The sequence below is a fragment of the Podarcis muralis genome, chromosome 7, assembly GCF_964188315.1.
Source record: "Podarcis muralis chromosome 7, rPodMur119.hap1.1, whole genome shotgun sequence".
NCBI lineage: Eukaryota > Metazoa > Chordata > Lepidosauria > Squamata > Lacertidae > Podarcis > Podarcis muralis.
The window spans coordinates 21995041-22019237 of NC_135661.1; the positions used below are offsets into that span (position 1 = coordinate 21995041).

Here is a 24197-nt window from a genome sequence, read left to right on the forward strand (position 1 = left end):
CCTCAGCCAGCCTCCACCTGTCTGCCTTCCTACTTGCATCCAATCCAGTGGGTGGAACTGGATGCCCAGTCTTCCTCTTCCTTAGTCTCAATGTTGCCCCTTGCAGAACTCAGCAGGGAGGAGAAGGATGGGAGCAAAACTAGAATTAGTTAGCTCAGCCTCTGATTGGCTCTGGCTCCTCCTATCATTGGCTCTGGTACCCCCTACATTTGGGGTCCCTGCCTTCTGCCCTACCAATCCCAACAGGCACCAGTAGCACTGGCATCATGGCAGAAAGAAGAAGCTTGTAACTCTGCCTCAGCCTCTGTCTAAAGTGAGATTGCTACAGACACCTGGAATTCCTCCAGTTTCTTTTTGCAACTGGGCCCTCCAGGGTGGGGAGGCAGCAGAGGGCGTCCAACACAGCCCGCTGCATCAGGAAGACAGAGCCCAGGCTGTCTTCATAGAGATCTTATCCGAATGGCATCGTTTAGTTAGCATGATTGCTGCTTTGTTCTCAATGGGGAAGTGAAGGCGAGCAAAGTATTGCTATCATCAGAGGCGAGGCAGCAGCCACCCTCCTCATGAGCAGATCCAGATGAAATGTGGGCCCCTGGGAAAAATGAGTGAGCGGAGTATCAGAAACCACAGCCAAAAATGGGAGATTAAAAACCCAGGAGTTTCTGCTTGGCTTGTTGGAGCAACAGCTATAGCTTTTCTTCTTTATCTCCCTCGACCTTCCAAAGAAGGGTTGGCAATTCTCTGGCATTTCAGAGCTTTTAATCTCTGTCTCTGGAAGGGAAGAAGTAAAAAATATTGGGCCCAAAATAGATGAGAAGTTAATTTACGGACACAATCAGTGTGGCTGTTTTATGTTGTGAAAATAGCAGCCAGGGGGGAGCCTGAGCAGTCCCAGAACCACAAGGAGTGCTTAACACCTTCATCCTCTACCCCAGTAAGAGGGCCCATGGCTCAGTGGCAGTGGTCCCTGCTTCAATCCATCTCCAGGTATGACTGTCTCCCATCTGAAACCCTGGAAAACCTCTGCCAACCAGTGCTAACTATAGACTTGATGGGCCAATGATCTAATTAAGTATAAGGCAGCTTTTATTGTTCCTGTGCCTTAAGGGAAGGGACATAGTTCAGTGGTAGAGCATATGGTTTGCATGAAGAAGGTCCCATGTTCAAGCCTCAGCAGCCCCAGGCCAGATTGGGAATGCTCTCTGTCTGAAACACTGGAGAGCCACTGCCAGTCAATACTGAGCTAAATGGGTCTATTTAAGGCAGCTGTGTTCCTAAATCTTCTCCCTGGAGCTGCTATTTGCATTTCAAGGGAAATGCTCATTGCCTTGAAAGGGGTCGTGGCTTGGCATTTGCGTCTTTTTCATCCCAACAGGCTCCACCCCTGACCCACCAAGTGCCATTGTCACCAGATGTCACTAGCCTCCACTGTTACCTCACTAGGCTCCACCCCTTGATCTGCTGAGAACCACCCCCTCCATGTGCATATGGTCTGAAAGGGCTTCTAGTGTGGAGGGCTGCTCTTCCAGGCACACAAGAGTCCCAGCACAATCACTAGCCGCATCTCCCCCCCCCCCAAAAAAAAATGGACTGAAGAGGTAGGGCAGGGATGAGGAACCTCAGATGTGGGTGGGCCACATGTTGCCACCCAGAACTATCTACCTGACCCTTGGGACCATCCCCAAGCCACAGCCCTCAATAGTTCTGCTTTGAACCCTCCCAGTGTCTTTCTTCCCTGGCTTGAAATATGTCCTTGAACTCTCATCATGCCTCGTGTTTGTCTGGATGTAGGAATGAGAGGGGTACATGTTCAGTGTGTGTAGAGATTCACTTTCGTTGCTCCACCAACTTTTGCCTCTGGGTCCACTCACCATGGCCATGTGCCCCCTCCCCCCTAAAAGTTGTAACAAAAAGGAATGTGACCCTTGAGCTAAAAAAATAAAATAAATTATCCATCTCCCGAGGTACAGCTTTGCTGCTAGCTTCAGTTTGTTTCCTTTTCAGTACTTATGCACTGACAACAAGAGCTTGTTCCTGCTGCACCAGCAATGACCTTGATGAGTTTATTGAAAGCCTTTTTTCCCCTGTGCTAAGCCTGCCAAGATGAGTGCAATTGGCCGGCATTTAGAGACCGTAGTCAAGGGGGTATTGGGCTGCCCTACACAGCCTCTGCCCTCACCCAGCATCTGACGTGTGTTACTGCCAAGCAAATGAAAAAGTCAGACAGGTGCTTTTTCAGTCAACATTGTCTCCAAGTTTCAGCTCGCAGACCACGCCAGCAACCTCTTTCTGCAAAGAGCCCCTGAAATGTAATGCTGAAGGTTGGTGATATGCAAAGAGCCACCAGGACACTTCCTGTCTATGGATTAACTATATATATGCATTCAAGCTGAAATTAACATGATGCATGTAAAAAAGGAAACCTTTTAAGTGGAGGTTTAAAAAAATGAAAAATCCTAGGGTGATTCCAGACAACCTGTTTACTGAGAATTCATCCTTATTTGTTTGTAGGGAAGTTAGACAATGTTGGCTATTTAGTGAGTGTTCGTTCTGATTTGTTTGCAGGGATGTAAGATGAAGTTGTGCCAAAGCAAGTACCATCCCCCACTTTGCTGTGCCTTCCCCCATTACTTTCCTTGTGGCAAAAAGTCTGTTCTATTGCACAAAGAGGGTTGGTGCATAAGAGCAGCTTCGAAGTATCTCTAATTGCACAACCTGAATTTGCCAGTATGGGATTGAATCCCACTAAAAAAACCAACCCAATAGTTCAGAAGTCCTCCCCCACAATTTGTTTCTGTATTGGCCTTGGGGACATTGGGGGGGGGCATATGCTTTCATTTTTGATGTTTTTATGGATGCTTTATGGGAAACAATTCATAAACGAAATGAAGAATGAAGCAAACCTTGGGTCTCTCCCTTTCTGAATTTTTGAGGTTAAATCCTGATCTGTTTAGGGGTGGGGTGGGGGTGTCAGTTCATTTGTGACTTGCAAAGGCAAAGCTGCAAATACCACTTCAGTAAATGTGGGAGGTGTTTCAATGTGTTTGCTGTGCTACAGTCCTACGGGGAGCGTACTGGCAAAGCTGAGGTGCGCTTCATAAGAACCATCGCTTCAGTGGCAGAGCCTACTTTGCATGCAGAAGGATCCAGGTTCAATCTGCAGTGGCATCTCCCAGGTAGAGCTGGGAAAGACCCCTGCCTGAAACCTTGGAGAGCTGCTGCCAGTCAGTGTAGACCAGGCTTCCTCAACCTCGGCCCTCCAGATGTTTTGAGACTACAATTCCCATCATCCCTGACCACTGGTCCTGCTAGCTAGGGATCATGAGAGTTGTAGGCCAAAAACATCTGGAGGGCCAAGGTTAATGAAGCCTGATGTAGACAATACTGAGGCAATATCATTAGCCCGATTCAGCTTAAGGCAGCTTCCTGTTTTCCTGTGTCTTAAGGGAAGGCCATGGTTCTCTGCTGGAGCAGCCCACCTAACATACAAAGGGTCTCAAGCTAAGGGCACCTCCAACAGCATGTCTGGGGAGAGGCTGATCACTCAGTGGCAGAGCACATGACTTGCCCAAATCTAGCCTTCTTCAGGATATGCTATCTTACTCTGACCACCTATCCACAACACACATGTAAAGTGGTTATTCCCCAAAGAATCCAAGAAACTGCAGTTTAACTCTCACATAACTGCAATTCCTAGTACCCATAACAAACTATAGTTCCCAGGATTCCGGGGGGCGGGGGGGGAGGCATGTGCTTTAAATGTGGCTGCGACCTATACATAGGCATAGCCCGGAGGGGGGCAGAGGGCAGCTGCCGCCCCTAAATCAAGAAAATAAATAAAAAATGCTTAACTAACTGAGGTTCTGCCCCCCCCCCCAACATGAATCCTGGCTATGCCCATGGACCTATATAAAGCAATTCCCTCATCCCACCCTGGAAGCACCAACTTCTGTGATCCCCCAGCTGAAGGAGGCCAGGCCAAGCACAGGCTCGCTACCTCAGACGTACAGTGGTACCTCGGGTTAAGAACTTAATTCGTTCTGGAGGTCCGTTCTTAACCTGAAACCGTTCTTAAGCACCACTTTAGCTAATGGGGCCTCCTGCTGCTGCCGCACCGCCAGCACGATTTCTGTTCTCATCCTGAGGCAAAGTTCTTAACCTGAGGTACTATTTCTGGGTTAGTGGAGTCTGTAACCTGAAGCGTCTGTAACCCAAGGTACCACCGTATGGACCACCAATGGAAAACCAATGACTTCCAGAGCTAGAACACAGCAGTCCTGACCCCCATAGAGTCAGGTTCATTGATTTCATTTCATTTGACTCCCTGTAATATCCTCTCTCTGTCTCTCCCCAGAATTCAAAAGCCACAGGTATAACTAGCTGTTTGAGTCTGGCTCCTGGAACTGTGAAATTTCCAGGTGTCCAACTGTTCTCTTCAGTAGCTGGGTCTTAAACTGATGATCTGCTTATATTTGAGGAGAAAGCCAGAAAAAGCTCTTCCTTCAGTGGCTGCCTGGCTCTGCCACCCATTTGGTTGCCCTGCCCATCACCCCACCAGCTCCTGTATTCACTCGCCACCGCAGAGAGCTACACACCCCTGTGTTTGTCACACAACCACCTTTGCCTGAAGGGAAGTGTGTGGGTTTTAAAAAATGTGCTTGGGAAGCAGAAACCCTAGTTGAGAGTAGAAGTAGGGGAAAGGGTGACCCTGGTGCATACCTAGATCTTAGGATTGGGTTGCCCAGTTACATCAATAGAAAGGCGCCAAAACTGGGTACCTAATTTTTTTTTTTGGGGGGGGGCAGAACTAGCAAAATGCCTGCAGTTACGGTGGAAGGGCTCATAAATTGCAAGAACCTCAAGTTGCAGTCTGTTTAGGTAAAGGTAAAGGGTACCCCTGACCGTTAAGTCCAGTCATGGAGGACTCTGGGGTTGCGGCGCTCATCTCGCTTTACTGGCCAAGGGAGCCAGCGTACAGCTTCCGGGTCATGTGGCCAGCATGACTAAGCCACTTCTGGCGAACCAGAGCAGCACACGGAAACGCCATTTACCTTCCCACCGAAGCGGTACCTATTTATCTACTTGCTACTTTGACGTGCTTTCAAACTGCTAGGTTGGCAGGAGCAGGGACTGAAAAACGGGAGTTCACCCCGTTGAGAGGATCCGAACCACCTGCCTTCTGATCGGCAAGCCCTGTGGTTTAGACCACAGAGCCACCTGCGTCCCTTGCAGTCTGTTTACAGGGCTCCATAGAACTCAAGAGCAAAAGCTGGGAATTGAGCAGATCCTCATCTGCATAGCCACACCCATTCCTTTGGATAGCAATTTCCTTTATTTCCAGGATGGGGGCAGCAAGTGCTGTGTTTCTTACATAGCCAGAACAGCATCACCCATGCAGAACATGAGATGTTGACGTGTGTGTGTGTGTGTGTGTGTGTGTGTGTGTGCACGCACGCGTGTCAAAATTTGGTTTCAGATCCCACTGTACTACTGTATTAACATCAAGGGCACTGAAGTTTGAATACACGCTCCTGCAAGATGTACCATATTTACTCGAATCTAATGCTCACCCTTTTTTGGCTGAATTACATTGTGAAAATTAAGGTGCATGTTAGATTTGATGGCGCATTAGACTTGAGTAAATACATTATTTTACAGCCTGTGCCTGAAATCTGTCTCCACCCTTCAAAAAGCCAGATTGCAGGAGTGATAGTAATCTAAAACTAGGTGACCTGGAAACACAATCCCAGCATATTAGGTTCCCCCAGCAAGTCAGTGCACCTTTGATTTCTGGGGAAATCTATTGCCTCACCTGTACTTATTTGTATAGGAGATGTGAGAGATGGAACTCAAACCAGTTCTAATGATGTCATGCCATAAATTTAGGTCTACTGCAGGTGTGAGTTGAATTGGGAAGTACTGTACTTTGAGATTCAACATGGTGTTTCAAATGTTTTAGCATATACCATAAGGTCCTTTAATGGGGCCAGTCCAGGGGCCAAGACTTATCATCATAAAATTGGTACCACTGCTCATAGTCACCAATAGTCTCATTCTCCATGAAATCAAGTTAAATTAAGGAGCAAAAAGCTATGAACTGTTACATATATTAACTTTATTAGCAGTATGGTCTTCCAAGAAAGTGTCAAGAGAACTGTACAGCATGTAAAATCCATTGCATTTGCAACTTTGCTACAATACCTCGCCCCTCCTTATACACACACACACACATATACAAACACACAAACGCAACCTCTCCGCAAAATCTTTGAAAATGGGTCTAATGCAGCTGTGGTCTGAGCCCTGAACGCTTTGACACCCACCGTCTTTTTACGAGCTCCTACTTCTGCTTTGTAAAATAATATTTTTTTAAAAAAAAATCCTTCTACTCTCACTGGGTCTAAAGCTACCCCTTCCTTGAAAATACAAAAAAAAGAGACCTGCGGTTTCAAATACTGTACAGAAACAAGCATCCCCAAGTTGGTGTAACTCTGGACCAGCTGGAAAGATGCAAGGCAGTTCCAGGAGCACTCCACAGAGTTTTGTCAACAATCACACAATCGAATAGCATTTCTTCCTCCCGTCTCTCCCACTGCCCCAAGGCACCCGTGTTTACATATTAAATAAAACATCAAACAAAAAAAACTACATGTAAACTTCGCTGGTTGCCGTCTGTTTAAAGTAATATTTATTTTTATTTATTTATATAAAAAGTTCAAGTAAAGAAGACACACCAGGCCCTTTCCTGATGTGGTACCACCACAACATAATAAATCATCCAGTGAGGTTTTAATTGTTAAGAGTGCTGGACCAAGGTCTGGGAGTTCCAGGTTCAAATCCTCACTCAGTCACAAAGGCCACTGAAGCTCAGGATTGCTAGGACAATGAAAGGAGGGGCTAGGCATGGCATGCCCTGAACTCCCTGAAGGAACAGTGGGGTATAAATGCAATTTATAATAAATAATAATATAAGCAGACTTGACCTAACTGGTTGCAGGTCCCTGCTGTGGGTTTCAGAATTTGGAATCTGAAGATTTGTGGCCTCGCAGGGCTTGCCTGTCCCACCAGGTTGGTACTGGAGCCTGGGATGAATGATAAATGCAAGCCCACACCAGCTCCTTTGGATGCAAAAGCACTCTTTTCTAAAGCAAGGATGGGGAACTGCTTGGACTGTCCAAATGCTGTTGGGCAAACAGAACTCCCAGTGATCTCAACATCACCAGGAAGGCCAGAGTGGTCCCCCATCGCTGCTCAACACACGGCTCCTCCCCGAGGCTCCAGGGGGGCCATGCCAGGCCCAGGAAACCTCTCAACTGAGTACCAGAACACTCGCCTTCTCAATTCCTCTCCCTGCATGACCACTGTGACTATCTGCCTCAGTGCTGGCACAGGTGCTCCAGACGTGACCACCACCTTTTATTCTGAAATTTGCTCACTTGCAGTGCTGCAAAAACCAAGAGGTCCTGGCACAACTCTGTAAGCTGCAGGCACACAGGAGGTGCAGCACCCAGCAGTGAACTGTGTAACATTTGAACAGCGCATATTCACCTGGGCATTGGATGGGCGTCTTCCACCCACACGGGTCTTAGGCAGGCAAGAACTAGCTCTGCCTCTTCTTTCCCAGGTGGCTGTTGCGGATGAAGCACATTCTGCACACGATCAAGGGAGGCACGGCCTCCTTGCTTATTGTGGAACATGCTATTCCAAAAAGGCAGAGGTATGGGTTTCCCTGGTAAGCACTAAAGCATCAGGAGGATAGGAAGTGGCTGTCAGTACCATTCCCTGATGCACACATCTGCCGGTGTTGCAGTTTAACATTTTCAATTATATATACTCACCAGCACACCTTCATTTTAGACTAAGCAGTTCCCTTGTTTTCATAATACTTCTCTTGCCACATCCCCCTCCCCCCAAAAAAGAAAATTGCCGCAGCTAGCAAGTGACTTTTCTTCTTCCTCTTCTTGCATAAAATGGCAAGATCCGTTGGTCAGATGCAAAAATGTGGGCTTCGGTCTCCACCAGCTGCAACAATGAGGAGTGCAGGGCTGATGTTTTTTATTATTATTATTCTTTTCTTCATACCCATTACCAAGAGTCCAGTGTCCCAACTGCAAGTCCACAAATGCAGGCACAGTGGATTGGATGGGGGGTGGAATGCTCTCGTTGAAAGCCCAGGCTCCTTTTCCAGACCTGTTTCTCATAGCACCACAACAGGAAGTGAAGGAACAAATCAAAGCATGAAAGTGTGCCTACAAGTAACAGGAAGGGCCACTGCCTTCTCTAGGATACAAAAACTTCTTACTTCCAGAGGAGCATTTTGTTTCTTTTTTTAAAAAAAAGAGGAACCTGGGTAGCCTTGAGCTCAATTTTCCAATCCTTACATTGCCCCAGCAACAAAAGCATGAGGACCAGAGGAGAGGCAGCCAGCCATGTTTATTTCTGAAGCTCTCTGTTGCTGCCCTCAGTGCTTCAAATCACCCCCACCCCCTTTTAAGCAGTGGTAGGTCTCAAGTCCTCTCCTCCCCCCTTTCAGCAATGGTAGATCTCGTTGTCAGAGACTGGCACCGTCCGTCGGGAACCCGAGCCCTTCGCCTCGGTCTCCCATATGTTGTCGTAACTGAAGTCGCTCTGGAAACTCTGGAGCTCGGCATAATCGTGGTAGGCAGAGTCGAGGCGCTCTCGTCCGCTGTCAGGCAGGTCGTATGTTCTGAGGCTTTCGTCTATAGAGGCAGTGGATAAATTGAAGCACAGGAATTAGACATAATATCTAGACATAAACACGGGGAGCTGCCTATTAAGGAGTAAGGTAAAGGTATAGGGACCCCTGATCATTAGATCCAGTCGTGGACGACTCGTGTTGCGGCGCTCATCTCACTTTACTGGCCAAGGGAGCCTGTGTACAGCTTCCAGGTCATGTGGCCAGCATGACTACCAGAGCAGCGCATGGAAACGCTGTTTACCTTCCCGCCAGAGCGGTACCTATTTATCTACTTGCACTTTGACGTGCTTTTGAACTGCTAGGTTGGCAGGAGCTGGGACTGAACAATGGGAGCTCACCCCTTCGCGGGGATTCGAACCGCCAACCTTCTGATTAGCAAGCCCTAGGCTCTGTGGTTTAACCCACAGTTAAACCTGCATGCAAATGAACCTATTTGAGGCCCAAGCTGGGCATCGGAAACCTTGTCCTCTGGCCTGACATTAGCAAATGTTTGACTGACAGATACAGATCCCACAATTGTGGAATTCCCTCCCAAGAGATGACCAAGCTGCCTCCTCCTTTTGTTTTTAGACATGCTCTGGAAACCTTTCTGCTCTGTGGAATCTTTTTAGGACTGACTGGTGTGTGGCCCTTTTTCTAAAACCCAACCAAACTATGTTGTTTTGTTTATTTGCAAGGATTTCTACGCCACCATCACCACGAGAAAATTGTCACGGCAAGATCCACAGTAAGATTACATTCATAAAACAAAATATAGTAAAAAAATAAATAAATCAGTAGATCAGCTTAATACATTAAACATAGCAGAGATCACACTTTAGGTAAAACCTGCATGTAAATAGGTAAGTTTTAAGCAGGGGCCTAAATAGCCACTCTGAACTCGGCCACACTTCTGCTTGTTTGAGTGATTTTCCACTTATCCCGTGTTTTCTTGGCACAGGTCCAAGCAGTTTTGCCTTTGCCCCACTGCTTTCTCCCATAAAACCCACTTTTTAGCATTAAAGCGGAACAACTGGCAAACTTGGAAAAGCTGATTGTGGTTTGTTCTGATTTAGTGCTAAACCGCAGGTTTTCCTGGGGGAAAGCAGCAGGAAAATAGAAGTGTGGATGAGCCTTGTGTCTGGCCATGGGAACTCTCCCCATGACACTCAACCTCTTGAGCCACACCCCCTTGCCACAAGCCACACCTCTTCCTGGCCTTGCTTCACACCCTGTGTGCTTTTGCCTGGCCTGAATGCTACCTTGAGCTCCAAAAATTGCCTCTTATGCGTAGAAACCATATGGCTTGTTTGTTGCTCTGCTCCCTTGCTCCTTCTGCCCTCCCATCACTGGCATGTGGCTCACATGGTTGCCCAGGTGGGAATGCGCTCCTCGGGAGGAAAAAAAGTTCCCCACCCCAATGTATTCCTTTTTTTAGAGTACTTGGAGCTGGGATTGTATTGTGAGACAGCCCAAGAAACCTGGGACTCACCTGAATGCAGCAAGGAAGTTGTCAGAAATTCATCCCGTGATAAGGTGCTCTGAATGGTGGAGGGAGAAGAGAGGAGAAACAAAGTTGGTGTTAGCAACGTCACTTAAATAACGCAGATGGAGTCCAGAGAGAAAAGAAATCTTAATAACCTGTAACCCAGGAGTTAGCAAAACCCAAACACACTAAAGCAGGTGTGGGGAATCTCTGGCCCTCCAGATGTTGCCGAACTACAACTCCCATCAGCCTCAGCAATCATAGCCAAAAACCAAGGATGATGGTCGTTGTGGTTCAGCAACATCTGGAAGGCCACAGGTTCCCCACACCTGTACTAAGGAGTACTCCCATTTAGATTGTACTCACTGAGGTCAAACAATCGGTGTCTGGAGAAGGCATCACTGAGAAATTAAAAATGGACCCAGGCATGTTGCATCTCTTTTGAGGCGTTTGCTCTTGCCAATGGTTGTCAGGCAGAGGTTGGGAGTTCTTCTTCTGCACCAGAGGATTATGGGAGACAGGGACAGACACAGGTATGGCTGGGTAGCCATTCTGCTGCTCCAAGGAGCTCTTTCCATGGTGTTTCATGAACTTCAAAGGAAAAGGAAACGCGGCTATATTTAGCTGGTTATTCGAATGAGATTCTGTCTGACTCTACCTCTCATGAAGCTTTGTTTAAGGAACCGGTGGGAAACCTGTGGCCCTCTAGATGCAGTTGGAATTCATCTCCCAACAGAACTTCGAGAAAAGTTACTAACGCAGAAAAGCGAGGGGATGGCTCTTCTACAGATAAATACTTATTTAAGCTCAAAGGAGCTTGTACTTATTTCAATTTATGTCACACTGGTGGCTTTTCCCTTACAGCACACAATTTGGGGATTCCTTTGTTAAACTTTGGGGCACCTTTTCAAGGGATCTACTGTCAACTTAAAGTGCAAAATACCTCTTCAAGGAAGTTGGGGTCTCCTGCTTTGTGCGAAGAAGGGGAATTTGGTGTATAAGGGTCAGCGTACATAGGGGAGGAAGGCAGAGGCATGTTCTCCAGTTTAGTGGGAGCTGTGCAAGTTCCTCTTCGCAAGTTCCACGGTGGCAGCTACAGGAAGAGAAAAGAAGATAAATGAATGTGATGCCTCACTGCTTGAGGAGAAATTGGTTCCAGGGAAAGGTTAGTGCAGGGGTCAGCAAACTTTTTCAGCAGGGGGCTGGTCCACTGTCCCTCAGACCTTGTGAGGGGCTGGACTATATTTTGAAAAAAATAATGAACAAATTCCTATGCCCCACAAATAACCCAGAGATGCATTTTAAATAAAAGGACACATTCTACTCATGTAAAAACACGCTGATTCCCGGACCGTCCACGGGCTGGATTTAGAAGGCAATTGGGCCACATCTGGCCCCCGGGCGTTAGTTTGCCTACCCATGGGTTAGTGTACCTGCAACATCATATGCAATGCAGTGCATGCAGGGAATTACAATGTAAGCACTGGAACACGGGAAGAAGCTGTATAAAATTACTACCGGTACTAGAAGGGGAGAACCTCAGGCCTGAGAGTTGAATTAGACTTATGAGTCACTTGTCACCTGAAAGTCTCCAAGTGACTTACAACGCATTTAAAACATAAATATAAATGTATCGTGCCATAACAACAGAATAAAACAACCCTCATTACAGAGAAATGAAGTGTTGGAAGCATACCACTAACAAAACAACATCATCATAGTTTATCAAAGGCCTGGGGCAAAAAGTTTTATCTTTCCCTGGCGCTGAGAAGATGTCAAAGGCGGCATCAGGTGAACCTCACTGGGGACAGCATTCCACAGACAGCCACAACTGTAAAGCCCTCTCCCTTATCACCCCTCTGAGCCTCCTAGACTTAGTTCCTTTTTAAAAATGAACTTCCCAACCTCTGCTTTATACTAGCAGCAGTTCCCCAGGTTTTCAGGCAGACATCTTTCCCAGCCCTGCCTGGACCTCGGCACATGTCCTGCCTCTGAGTTGCAATTCCTTGCTACCAACGTAAGAGCCTGCTGGATCAGGCCAATGGCCCATCTTGTCCACCCAGATGCCTGTGGGGAAGCCTCAAGCAGAACCCAAGCACAAGGGGACTCTCCCCTGTTGTGGTTTCCAGCAACTGGCATTCAGAAGCATTGCTCCCTTTGACTGTGGAGGCAGAGCATAGCCATCATGGAGGAAGTTTGAACATCAGTCCCATCCCCTGGTCACTTACATTGTTCACATCCAGATGCAACGGGGGAAGAGCAGGATGGTGGTGTTGCTGCACCATGGCGGAGTATGGCTCATTGTACACTGGAGAAAGGACTTCTCCACTGGGATGCTCTGGGATGAGCTGGAAATGGTTCCTTTCCCCATCCTGGCTGTGGGGTTGTGGCTGCTGGGCCAGTGGCCCACATTTCCCTTTGGATTTTCGAGAGCTTCCTTTCCTTTTCAGCTCAGCTTTTGGCATCCCTGTGCTTGTCGAGACTGGCTTTCCTGGACACTGAAATGAAAAGGAGAAATCATGTGATTTGGTTATATGAGAATCAAGCTCCAGTTATGTGCATTTTCCTCTAACATGATGATGGATTACGTTCTTGTCCTGTCTCCTAGTTATATCTCCTTGTTGTAACATCCTCTTCAGTCCCAGCTCTCACTTTGTCAGTTTAGTTTAGTTTTATTAAACATTTATTCATTAAATTTATGCTTGCCTGCTTTTTTATTTTAAAATATTTATACACCGCTTAATTGTAAAAAAAACCCAAGTGGTTTACAAAAATAATGAAACAATGAAATGATCAGTAAAATAGTTAAAAGCAACCAACATTTAAAAAGTTATTAAAATCAGCAACAAGCTAAAAGCCTGATTAAAATCCAAGTCAACATTCTGCATGTCTGGAGAGGCTTGCCTAAACAAAAATCTTGTTAGGTAAAGGTAAATGTACCCCTGCCCGTACGGGCCAGTCTTGACAGACTCTAGGGTTGTGCACCCATCTCACTCTATAGGCCGGGGGCCAGCGCTGTCCGCAGACACTTCCGGGTCACGTGGCCAGCGTGACATCGCTGCTCTGGTGAGCCAGAGCCGCACACGGAAACGCCGTTTACCTTCCCGCTAGTAAGCGGTCCCTATTTATCTACTTGCACCCGGGGGTGCTTTCGAACTGCTAGGTTGGCAGGCGCTGGGACCGAGCAACAGGAGCGCACCCCGCCGCGGGGATTCGAACCGCCGACCTTTCAATCGGCAAGTCCTAGGTGCTGAGGCTTTAACCCACAGCGCCACCCGCGTCCCTTAGCAGACTCCAAAAAGGATACAGCAAACTCTCCCAAGCAAAAACCAGAACAAAAGAGAAAGCCATGCAAGTTTGTTTAATTTAATGTTTCTTGATGCAGAATTAGGATTACTATGTTAGAGATCCTGCCCCTGTCACAGAATATATACAAGCCCTGGTGGTCAGGATTCAAACAGGATCCTGAACATCAAGGATCCTGTTCATAAAGGAGGTTGCATGAAAACCACTTCATGTCGCAGCTTATCTGGGCACCTAATTTCCAAAATTTTTACCTACCCGGACTGGTTGAGCCTGGGAGTCATCAGCTAGTCGGCATTCTGGCATCACACCAAATGACTGTCTCTCGGAAAGGGAGCCCGCGCTGTTCTGGGAGTGGTGTGTCGATGTTGCCCCCTTCCCTCCTGATGCCCAGGAGTTTGTTCGGCCATCAGACGTGAGTGAGCCTCTCCCGCTTCCTGAGAACTGAAGCAACAAACAAGGAAGAGGAGGATAGGGTTCTCGGTTATTAAATATTGCAAAATTACAGCTGGCTTTCTTTGGGCCAATGTGATACAGAAGGACAGAGTGCTGGCTGCTGGCAACAAAAACCCAGGTTCAAATCCTACCCAGTTATGGATTTATCTGGCACAATCTACCTCTCAGGGCTGTTGTTAAGAGAAAGTGCAATTAACGAACTGAAAAGTGCAACAGGAATGGTACACAGTAAACATGAAATACAGTTCTCACAATTAATAATCTAAGAAGAACCCTGTTAAATCAGATCAGTGTGGCCCATCTAGCATCCTGTTCTCGCAGCGGCCACCCAGATGCCCATTCTGTCACACACTGGCATGATGAAGAAATAAAACCCACACAGATCTGGGACCACTTTTGCTCCCAAAGACTCCCACGGAATGGTATGACACTTGTAGGATGCAAAAGCGACACAGCCACTGGAACAACTACATCATCTCCGCCCCCACTTTGACGGGTCTGTAGCTAGTGCACAATAAATGGATGGGGAAACAGCCAGCTCCTAAGTATTCTGCATAGGTTGTTTTGTTTTAAGCAAGCGGGGAGTCTGTGGAACCTTACCTGAGCCAGGTGGTGTGGCTTTGGTCCTGAGAAGCTCTCCGATCCAGAAAGGGAGGAATCAGCATTACGGAACTGAGCTGTCTTCAGGCAGTACAGCCATTCTTGGTAATCGTCATAGCTGGGGCAAATCACCCGAATGGAGTTGATTAAACGGCCTGCAAGGAATATAATTTACATTGCCTTGAATGCGATTCACTCGGGTTGTCACACCGGACCATGGTTTGCAAGCTCCTTTCAAAAAGCACGGTTGGGAAGTTCTGCTTTATTTACCCACTTAATCCAGTCCTGTCTGACTGGCAGTGGCTCTCCAGTACCTCTCAACCTTCAGGACCTTTCCCATCATCAGCTCTTTGATCCTTTCAACAGGAGATGGCGCTGGGGATTAAACCTGGGGTATCTGCATGCAAAGTACTGTGTGCTTTATGTATGTATGTGCTTTACTGCTGAGCGAGATCAGCGGCTCCTTGATGATTTCTGACTCTGGATTGCTACTTCATTAGAACAAACCATAGTTAAAGCTTCCTTAACCACAGTCTGAATGGAGCCTATGATTTCTCCAGTCTCTTTTGAATGCTGCTTTCCCCCCAATCCTTCCTTGTAGAGAAGTGTCCCTTCAACGACTTGGTCTAATTACCTAAGGCACCACAATTTCTGCCACTTCCTCCGCCTGAATTAAACAATCCCCTTCTCACTTCTATGCTTGTGATTTGTGGCATACCTTCTATTAGGAAAGAAGTTTTCTCGTTTTCTTCAAATTGCACCTGGATTGCATTCAGAGGCAGTTCTCCCTGTTGGCAGAGGGGGTGGGATGGGGTGGGGATTAGTAAATTTGAAAGAAAAAAATTAACACACACCTTCCAAGCCTGAGTCTCCTCCTGTTGAAAATATTTTGAAATAAATAAGCAAATGCTGTTGAACTAAACTGGAAAACACGTTACTCGCCTATGGCAAATTAAAAATCGATTGAGGAGATTCACTATGGGTGCCTCCAGACTGTCAGTATATTGCAGGAGAGATCTGCACACACACCAGAACTTCAGGATCGAGCAGTTAAAGTGTATTAAAGCACCCTGTGTGCATGGTTTTTTGTTTAACTGGATTTAATTGCGCTAGGACAACAGGCTGTGGTTTGGAAATACATGGGACACTGTGAGATGAGTGAATGACTTCTCCACGCCGTGTATAGCTGAACTGTGGAACTCTCTGCCTCAGGAAGCACTATTGACTGCCAACCTAGATGGCTTTAAAAGAGGATTGACAAATGTGGGGGAGGACAAAGCTATCCATAGCTACTAGCCATAATGACTATGCTCTGCCCTCCACTGAATGCCAGTCGCTAGGAATCACAGGTAGGCAGAAAATTGTTGACCTCATGTCCGGCTTGCAGGCTTCCCACGGGCTTCTGGTTGGCCACTGTGAGAACAGGATGCTGGATTAGATGGGCCCCTGGCCTGATCCAGGCGGCTCATCTTATGTTCTTACCAGTAAGGTGTGTAAGCATCCTGCAAAGGAATCAAGGGGCTTTGCCAAGGTCCTTTTTATTGAGCACAAATCGTGATGAATGCACATGTTGGTTATCCTGGTGATTATATGCGATCCTTGCTTCCAGCACTACTTATGCCTACTATAGTTTTGGGGTGGGCACCCTGCATGCCCCATAGCTTCCTGCTGGCATCCTGTAATTTTTTATACCACAAAAGTTCTGGTTTGTTTTTTGTCCTACTTTTGTTGTGCTATAGTGCAAGAGCAGTAATGCACTAACATTGGGGAAGCATCACAGATAAGCTAATAAAATGGAATGATGAATTGGCAGTCCTGTATAAATCTACCACTAATGTGTTATTATTGCATCAATGATATGTTATGGAATACACCTGCAAAAAAAACCCCCACCAGTCTGAAGGGGCCCAGGACGAATTTTTGTTTTCATACAACTGCCCCATAAACAGATCAGAACAAATGCTCGATAGAAATCAAATATAGTTTAACCCCCATGTAAGCTTTGAGCAAACAAATCAAGATGAACGTTCAATAAACAGGCCACCCAGAAGCACCATGATAGTGCCTCCAGTCACTATTTTATGGGAGGAATTCTAGTGCATACTGGTTTGGGCATTTTATGAGTTGAAGCACTCTGTCTCCCTAGCACAACAAATCTACCTTAAAAAAACAACACCCCAGACTTTTTGCAGTTAAGGAAGTTATCTGCCCATGCTACCTAATAATAAACACTGGCAATAAAAACAAATCTAAATGCTTCTACTCCAAAGCATAGCCTTAAAAAGCTGGGTCTCTGTCTTGATTCTATGTTGTCAAAGAGGAAACATGCGCATACAAGAGGAGCCTATCAGGACGTTCAATGGAGCTCCAATGTTTGCAGATCTATTTGTATTTTTAAACGAAGAGAATCTCCAAAACAGCTGAAAGAGAACTGAGCATGCTCAGTAGCCAAAGAATGTTTGTGGGCAAGGGGGAAGGGGATGGGGTATTTGCTCAGCTCTTTGTGGGTTTCCCACAGGCATCTGGTTGGCCACCATGAGAACAGGATACTCGATGGGCCACTGGGCTGATCCAACAGCCTGGCTCTTTTTACTTGAAAATATGTGGACACTTAGACAATGTGTAATGCAGCCTCAGAGGGATTAGGGAAGGAGGGGGCTTTAATGTTTAGCTGTTTCCTTTGACAAACACAAACAGAATTAGGCAAATCAAGGTCACTAGTTTGCATAATTTATGCAGGTTACAGAATCCAACTGTTGGTGCATGGACTAGACAGTGGGGTGGGGAGGTTTTCTGATTTACTTTCTTAAGGTAAAGGTAAAGGTACCCCTGCCCGTACGGGCCAGTCTTGACAGACTCTAGGGTTGTGCGGTCATCTCACTCTATAGGCCGGGAGCCGGCGCCGTCCGCAGACACTTCTGGGTCACATGGCCAGTGTGACATCGCTGCTCTGGTGAGCCTGCACCAGCGCAGCACACGGAACGCCGTTTACCTTCCCGCTATAAAGTGGTCCCTATTTATCTACTTGCACTTAGGAGTGCTTTCGAACTGCTAGGTGGGCAGGAGCTGGGACCGAGCAACGGGAGCGCACCCCGCCACGGTTTACTTTCTTAGTATCCAAGAAAAGGTCATGTCTGACTGGCACACTTAATAGAAGCACCCCACACTGCAACAATTTGTTTCAGGTCTCGCTAGTGTGTTTACCTAAAAAAACAGTTGCAACAGATAGACTCTCTGCACTTTGTTCTCCGAAACTCCTGAGTCATCATCCCAGCTTTAGATGCTCCCCAAACATTGTTTACTCTCCGATACAGTTTGCTCAGGATAACGGCTGCAGGGGACTCAAGTTTGACTTTCCAAGTGACCTCAGTTAAGACGAGGATCTTGGAAAGACCAAAGTTCTGCATGAAGACCGAACAAAACAAACGTGTGTGTCTGCGCAAGAGGCAGAAGCCAGGGGGAAGACAGAGGTGAAAGGCAAATTCAGAGAAAGATACGTGAGATGGATTTCTGGAGGTGGCTCAGTTACTAAAACTGCCATTCTAGAACTGAGCAGGGATACAGGAATAGAGGCTGGGGTCTTTCCTAACCCTACCTGGAGGTGCTGGGGATTGAACCTGAGACATTTTGCATGCACAGGTGCTCTACCACTGTATTACAGCCCTTCCTGAAATTACATTGTGTGGATTGTTGAGAAAAAACCTGCAAGCATGAACAGCACTGAGTCCACAATAAGCTGTCATATGGAAGTGCCTAGTGTCTTGGGGAGAGGCAGAGGGTACCCATCTGTCCACAGGGCACCTCCTGCCCTCCCAAAACTGCACCCAGCTCTCTGGTGCCACCCCTGACCTCAAAGGAATCCTTGCCTCCCCTGCGAAAACAAACCATTCCCTTCTGAGGTGTGTCACTTCAGTTAAGCCAGTCCGTGGAGCTTGCTCTGACAGGAACATCCAGGAAGCCCCGGCGATTCCTCACTGCCCCGCAAGAGGCTTTGGCTGGCACAGGTTTTGCTGAGCAAGAGGCGTTCTCTGCCATGGCATGCAAAGGCAAGAGCCTCCCTCCAACCTCGATGACAGCCCTAGCTCCCAGGGCAGATGTGGCGCAAGCCTGGCAAACCTCATTCATAGGATGCCTGACGTGGCTGCTCAAGAGGGCAAGGCCGAGCGCAGTGTCAGATCTGGAAGCAGAGGCCTGCAAAGACATGGACACATCTGCAAAGTGCTAAGGCTCTCCTTAGATTCTTGTGAGGGCACTGCTTGCACTTGGCTTCTGCTTATGGGAAGCGTTAAGTACCTGGTGTCTAGTCACACTGGGTGGACTGCATTCATTGCCGCACACACCATCGCTTGCACCAAACCCAAAGTGACCTAATTTAGTTTTTTTGTTTACTTTTTTCTGTTCAATGGCAATGCACAAAGCCGGTCCGGATTCCAGCATCGTTGGGCAGGAATGAAGAATTCATTTGCAGAAGGGCGATGCCAAGCCCAGGCATGCCCCTGGAAAGCCAAGTTCCTGCAGTGGCATCGCAGGTGGATGATGCACTGGGCGACGCAGGGCTGAAAGTTTGCACAGCTGCACCTCTGCATCGAGCTCCACTACAAAGCCAGATCCTACAGTACAGAGGGCTGGCGTGACTGCCTGTGGAAGTTGGCCAATTAGGACAAATAAGGTCTTCCTTCTGCCTTCTGCCAATCCCCACCTACTTACAATCAATTGGGGTGGCTCGGCCTGTCATTGGCTCTGGCTCCACCTACTGTTTGTCTCTCTGCCTTCCGCCCCATAGGCACCAGCTACCACTGGATGACTACTGTCATTACAGTGACCTTCCTGGTTTTTGGGGGGTGTAGCATCATGAGCTCTGGAAGCACCCAGGTCTCCCTCATATCCAAATCCATATAGTTTAAAGGTGAAGCAAAGCTGCTCAGCCACAGATAAAAATTCCCACGGTGAAATTTTAGCATGCTGTGGGTTTTTCCTAATGCCAAGGACTGGACCTGGAACCTTTGGCATGCAGAACAGAAGCTCCAGTCCTTTCCCTTCACACTGTCCTGCCTCATGCCCAATCTACGCACACAGAGGTTCTTACGTGCAAGTAAGAAAAATACCGGTAATCAAGCAAGCAATGGTACGGGGCAGACACAGAGTTCAGCAGACACAATTCAGGAATCAGGCAAGATGTTCAGAACCAGACAGAAGCAACAAAGGTGTCCCAACAGTTTCCACCCACCAACCTGCCAACATTTCATAGAGGAGGTGCAACATGCTTTCTTTGCAAGAAGGGTGCAATTTCAGACATGTGCTCCTGTGGGGTGGGTGAGCCTGCTCCCATCTGTAGAGGTAGCGCCTGGTCCTAGGTGAAAATACTGCTGCACCCTCCCTGTTTGGGCGCCTGATTAGACACGGCTGCCTCCTCCCATGGCTGCCCACATCCCTTCCCAGCATCCATGGAGATGCTCTGCGGGAGGGCAGGGGGAGGATTCAGTATCCCTGCTCCCCCATTCAAAGCGTCTGAAGTCTTGCCACAGCAGGAACAGCCCCCTCCTCAAGCCCTGGTTCTGACCAATCAAGTCCTGCTCTGTTTCTTCCTCCGCCTTGGGCCCGCCAACCCAAACCCAAACCTGACAGCAGTGCAAGGCTCATGGCAACTACTGTGGGGATTTGGTCCTCCATGATCAGCAGGGAAACAAAGACCCCTGTTTGAAACCCTGGACAGCTGCTGCAAGTTTAGAAAAGACAAACTGAGGCAGATGAACCAAGGCAGCTTCCTATATTCTTACGCTCCTAAGAGGGGAAATGCAGACTGCTAGCTTCAAAGGAGGTTTCTATCACCACTGTCAGAGGCAGCATGCCTCTCAGTACCAATTACTGGGAATCACAAATGGGGAGATTTGTGTTCTGTCGCTATCCTGTTCTAGTTGGCCACTGTGAGAACGGGATGGGGAGAACTTTGGCACACTTGGTTTGGAGAAACATGTTACGCTTTCACTTCTGTTTTGGTGTCACAGCTGTTTTTCCTGTTCCTCTTATCGTGATGCCAAGGTCTCCATCTAAAGCAGCAAGTACGTGCACAAAGGTCTGAGCAGCTTCTTCAGAGCAGACACAGACATGGAATCGTGCCATCCAGCCTGACCCATCATAGCTGCCCTACGGTGTGCATGAAACATACCACAACTGCTGGGTTGTGATGAATATGTAAGCCTAGCAGGACCCAGATTGACAGGCAATAATGGGCCTCTGGCCTGATCCAGCAGCCAGGCTCTTCTCATGTTCTTAATACTTAAATCATGTCTTTGTTGCTGCAGTCTTTGGCTTCGCCTTGAAGGCAGTCAAAGGTGGCTCTAGGGAATGGGAAACCACCCAATTCAGCCGGCTGTCCATGACAGTTGGACCATAGCACATTGCACCCCAGGAAACCACAGGCATTTTTCCCCCTGTAACAACTGCCCAGCAATGTGATCAGAGAATCCCAACCGCTGTAAGGATTTGCTATTTTAAAAGGAATCTCAAGATTGGTTCTGCCTCCTATAACCAGACGCAATGTGAAGACTTCATTGAATCCAAGGGCTCATCCTCTCAAGTGTACATTCTGAGCTCAGTTCTGCATGCTGAAGTATAAAATGTACAAGCCTTGGATCAAGCGTGAGGAGTGGGCACACAGGGTGGCATCTAGTGCTAGTCTAGTTCAGAGTAGACCGGCTGCCGTTAATGGACATGACTAAGGGCTCATCCACCCTCCTGCTTGTCCTGCACCAAGTGGCTTCTCCCGTGCCTTATATGCACAGATCAAAGCAGATTTCTGGTTTCCCAGGAAAACCCGCTCTTTAGCACTGAAGAAAACCTGATTGACACTTGCTCCAATTCAGCAGTAAAGAACAGGTTTTCCTGGGGGAAAGAGGCGGGACAAGCTGAAGTCTGGATGAGCCCTAATTTAGGCCCATTACTTTCAATGGTTCTACCCAGAGCAGGGCTTAGCTGCATTCAATCCATATAAAGGTCCTTTGCTGAAACAAAGGGAAAAGGACCTCTGGCAGGAATTTACTTTTTTAAAGGTACATGTTCCGGATTTATTTAGTTTCTAAACTGTAGTCACTTTTCCATTAAAATCAAAGCAATTTATAATAGAAACTTCTAAAAAAATTTTTTTTAAAAGTTACAGAATATAAAGTAATACGCTCATGGGTAAAACTGTAAAAATCAAAGAGAGGTAGAACAACCCAGTCACCCAGTAAGCTTTCTGGTCCTAGTACAGCCTCTCTAAATAAGCCCTGGGTTACCCAGAGCCAATTCAGTGCCAGGGCCCCACTGCTGATGCTTCCACTGGTGCCCCCCCCTTTTAGTGTGTGTCCCCCTTCCCACAAATGGCCTGGCTCTCTGAGCAACACCAGGCAGTGAGATCTAGCCACTCTTAATTTCCCAGAATGCCCCTCACCTAGCATTGCTCTGAGGAATTGTGGGAAATTCTTGCTTCAAGCATTGCTGCCACAGCCTGGTCCATCCACCAGGGCCCGCTGACAGAGGAGAGGGCCCCTGAGAGGACTTTACCCAGATCTTCCTCAGCCCTGTAGCTGGTTCTTTATGGGTGAGTAAGGATTTGAACCCCGGCCTCTCAGGTTGTAGCCTGGCACCCTAACCACTATACCACACTCGTTCCACATAGATGTAGGTATGCAGAGCAGCATTCAGCCATGCAAGCCTCCACCTGCGAGTATGAAGTGATACAGCCAGGTCAACACTGCCTCCATGAGAAGGAGGCCACAGATGGGCTTGGCCTTTGAACCTTGAGTGAGGTCACTTCTCCAGCTTCAAAGGAAAGCAAATGGAGCCACCGCCCTTCTGGTTCCGAGACAGCTTAACCACAAATATTCAGAAGCCATAGCCGGCTTTCCAAGCAAGTGGACAAAAATATATTCCACGTTGGCCAACTTTACCCTCGGTCTCTCCCCCCCCCCTTTTTTAAAGGAGGTGGCGGCAAAGTATTTCCTTTGCCAAGAGCACTTACAGCCAAGGACACAAACGCTGGCTGACTTGTCAAGCAGAGGCTGATGAAGCCAGCTCACCAGACAGGAAGCACAGGCCAGGGCAGAAGAAGCAAAAGAGGTGGAGCATAGCAGCCCTCAGTTCACATTTCACCTCTGCCACAGACTCAAGTTGCTGATCTGTCTTATGGGGCCGTTGGCAACGGCTCTGCCTGGATAGCCCTATAGGACAGCTGCATATTCCTGCATTGCATATTCCTCAGGGTCCCTTCCAACTCTACTATACATCAGAAATAGAGAGTGGTATTCAACTATGTTTTACTCAGAGCAGTTTTAGAAACAGAGATATGAAAGCTAGGAGCTAAATGGCACCTTAAACCTAGGTTATGGGAGCAACAACAGAATGTCTAGGTGTGCTTTTTTATAACAAGAATTCAAAGCTGAAAATGAATGAACTGCAGCTAAAATATTATGTTCATTTTTCACATGGACTAGTCCTTCCCCTGCCCACTCCCCTAATATTCTTCAGAGGGTCTCTTCTCTAGTCTTCAGAGAGTAGCTGGAAGTGGGGAGGCAAAAAAAGGTCCTCCTTTCCTTCCACTCTGCAGTTTTAATCTGAAACCTTAGGCGCAGAAATTGTTGGCGCTAATGAAATTCCCTGTCGCAAAATGTGCCTTAGAACAATGGGAGTTTCGAACATTGACTCAGAGTAGACCCACTGAAATTAATCAGCACAACTAAGTTAGGTCCATTAATTTCAATATGACTACTCTGAACTGGATACCACCCTAGGATTCTGTCTGATGCTTCCCTAACTCAGATTGGACCCATTGAAGTTAATGAGCTAACTTTAGTTCATTCATTTCAAGCGGTCTACACTGAATACAACTTAGTTGGATACAACCCCTATATTTAAAGCACCTAATTCCCCCCCAAGTATCCTTGTAACCATAGTTTACCCCCACAGAGCTATACGTCCCAGAACTCTTAACAAACTATAGTTCCCAGGATTGTTGGCGGGGAGTCATGCACTTTAATTTACATTACCCATAAAAATGTTTGTTAAGGACTTTGAACACCATGAGAACGCTAAAAAATATTATTCAGTCTGCAGTGCTTCATAGATTCAAAGAACAATGGAGTTTGTGCATATTGTATTGGAACTAATATTCAGGTGGTGATAAAAGCATATAGCTCAGCCCTCATAAACCAAGAACCCTTCAAATGTGGGAGCTGATGGGAACTGTAATCCAGCCACATCTGGGGGCACCAGGTTGATATTTCTTATTGAGGGAGACATAGATGTGGAAATATTTGAGATGCCATTACTATATGAAAGAGACTCAGTTTAAGCAACCTCTTTCAGAACTATCTATTTATATCTATCTATCTATCGGATTAATTGGGTGAACCTATATTGAATAATGTGGAGCATTTTTGTACAGTCTGCATTTAATATTTAAATAACATTTGCATATTTATTGATGGGTGAATTTAGTCTTTCAATCTTTGTATTTAGAATTTGCAATACAGTGGTACCTTAGTTTGACTCCTGAAACCATTCAGAAACCAAGGCGCGGCTTCCGATTGGCTGCAGGAGCTTCCTGCACTCAAGTGGAAGCCGCGTTGGATGTTTGGCTTCTGAAAAATGTTCGCAAACCGGAACACTTACCGTATT

At 47.1% G+C, this 24197-nt stretch overlaps 2 protein-coding genes across 3 annotated transcripts in view; one reads left to right on the top strand and one right to left on the bottom strand.

The window, feature by feature from the left end:
• Nucleotides 1-24197, top strand: part of PERM1 (PPARGC1 and ESRR induced regulator, muscle 1) — a 101772-nt gene that overhangs the window by 73797 nt on the left and 3778 nt on the right. The window lies entirely within an intron of this gene.
• PLEKHN1 (pleckstrin homology domain containing N1) overlaps nt 6096-24197 on the bottom strand; it is a 58405-nt gene continuing 40303 nt past the window's right edge. The window contains exons 9-16 of one of the 2 annotated variants that reach the window (XM_028740780.2): nt 15262-15331; nt 14544-14698; nt 13746-13931; nt 12413-12682; nt 11128-11277; nt 10551-10775; nt 10191-10239; nt 6096-8720 (exon numbers count right to left, since the gene is read on the bottom strand). In XM_028740780.2, coding sequence (XP_028596613.1) covers nt 8530-8720; nt 10191-10239; nt 10551-10775; nt 11128-11277; nt 12413-12682; nt 13746-13931; nt 14544-14698; nt 15262-15331 — 1296 coding nt within the window. In that variant the 3' untranslated portion in view covers nt 6096-8529. The remainder of the gene's footprint in view (nt 8721-10190; nt 10240-10550; nt 10776-11127; nt 11278-12412; nt 12683-13745; nt 13932-14543; nt 14699-15261; nt 15332-24197) is intronic. The other variant, XM_028740781.2, reaches the window with a different exon arrangement.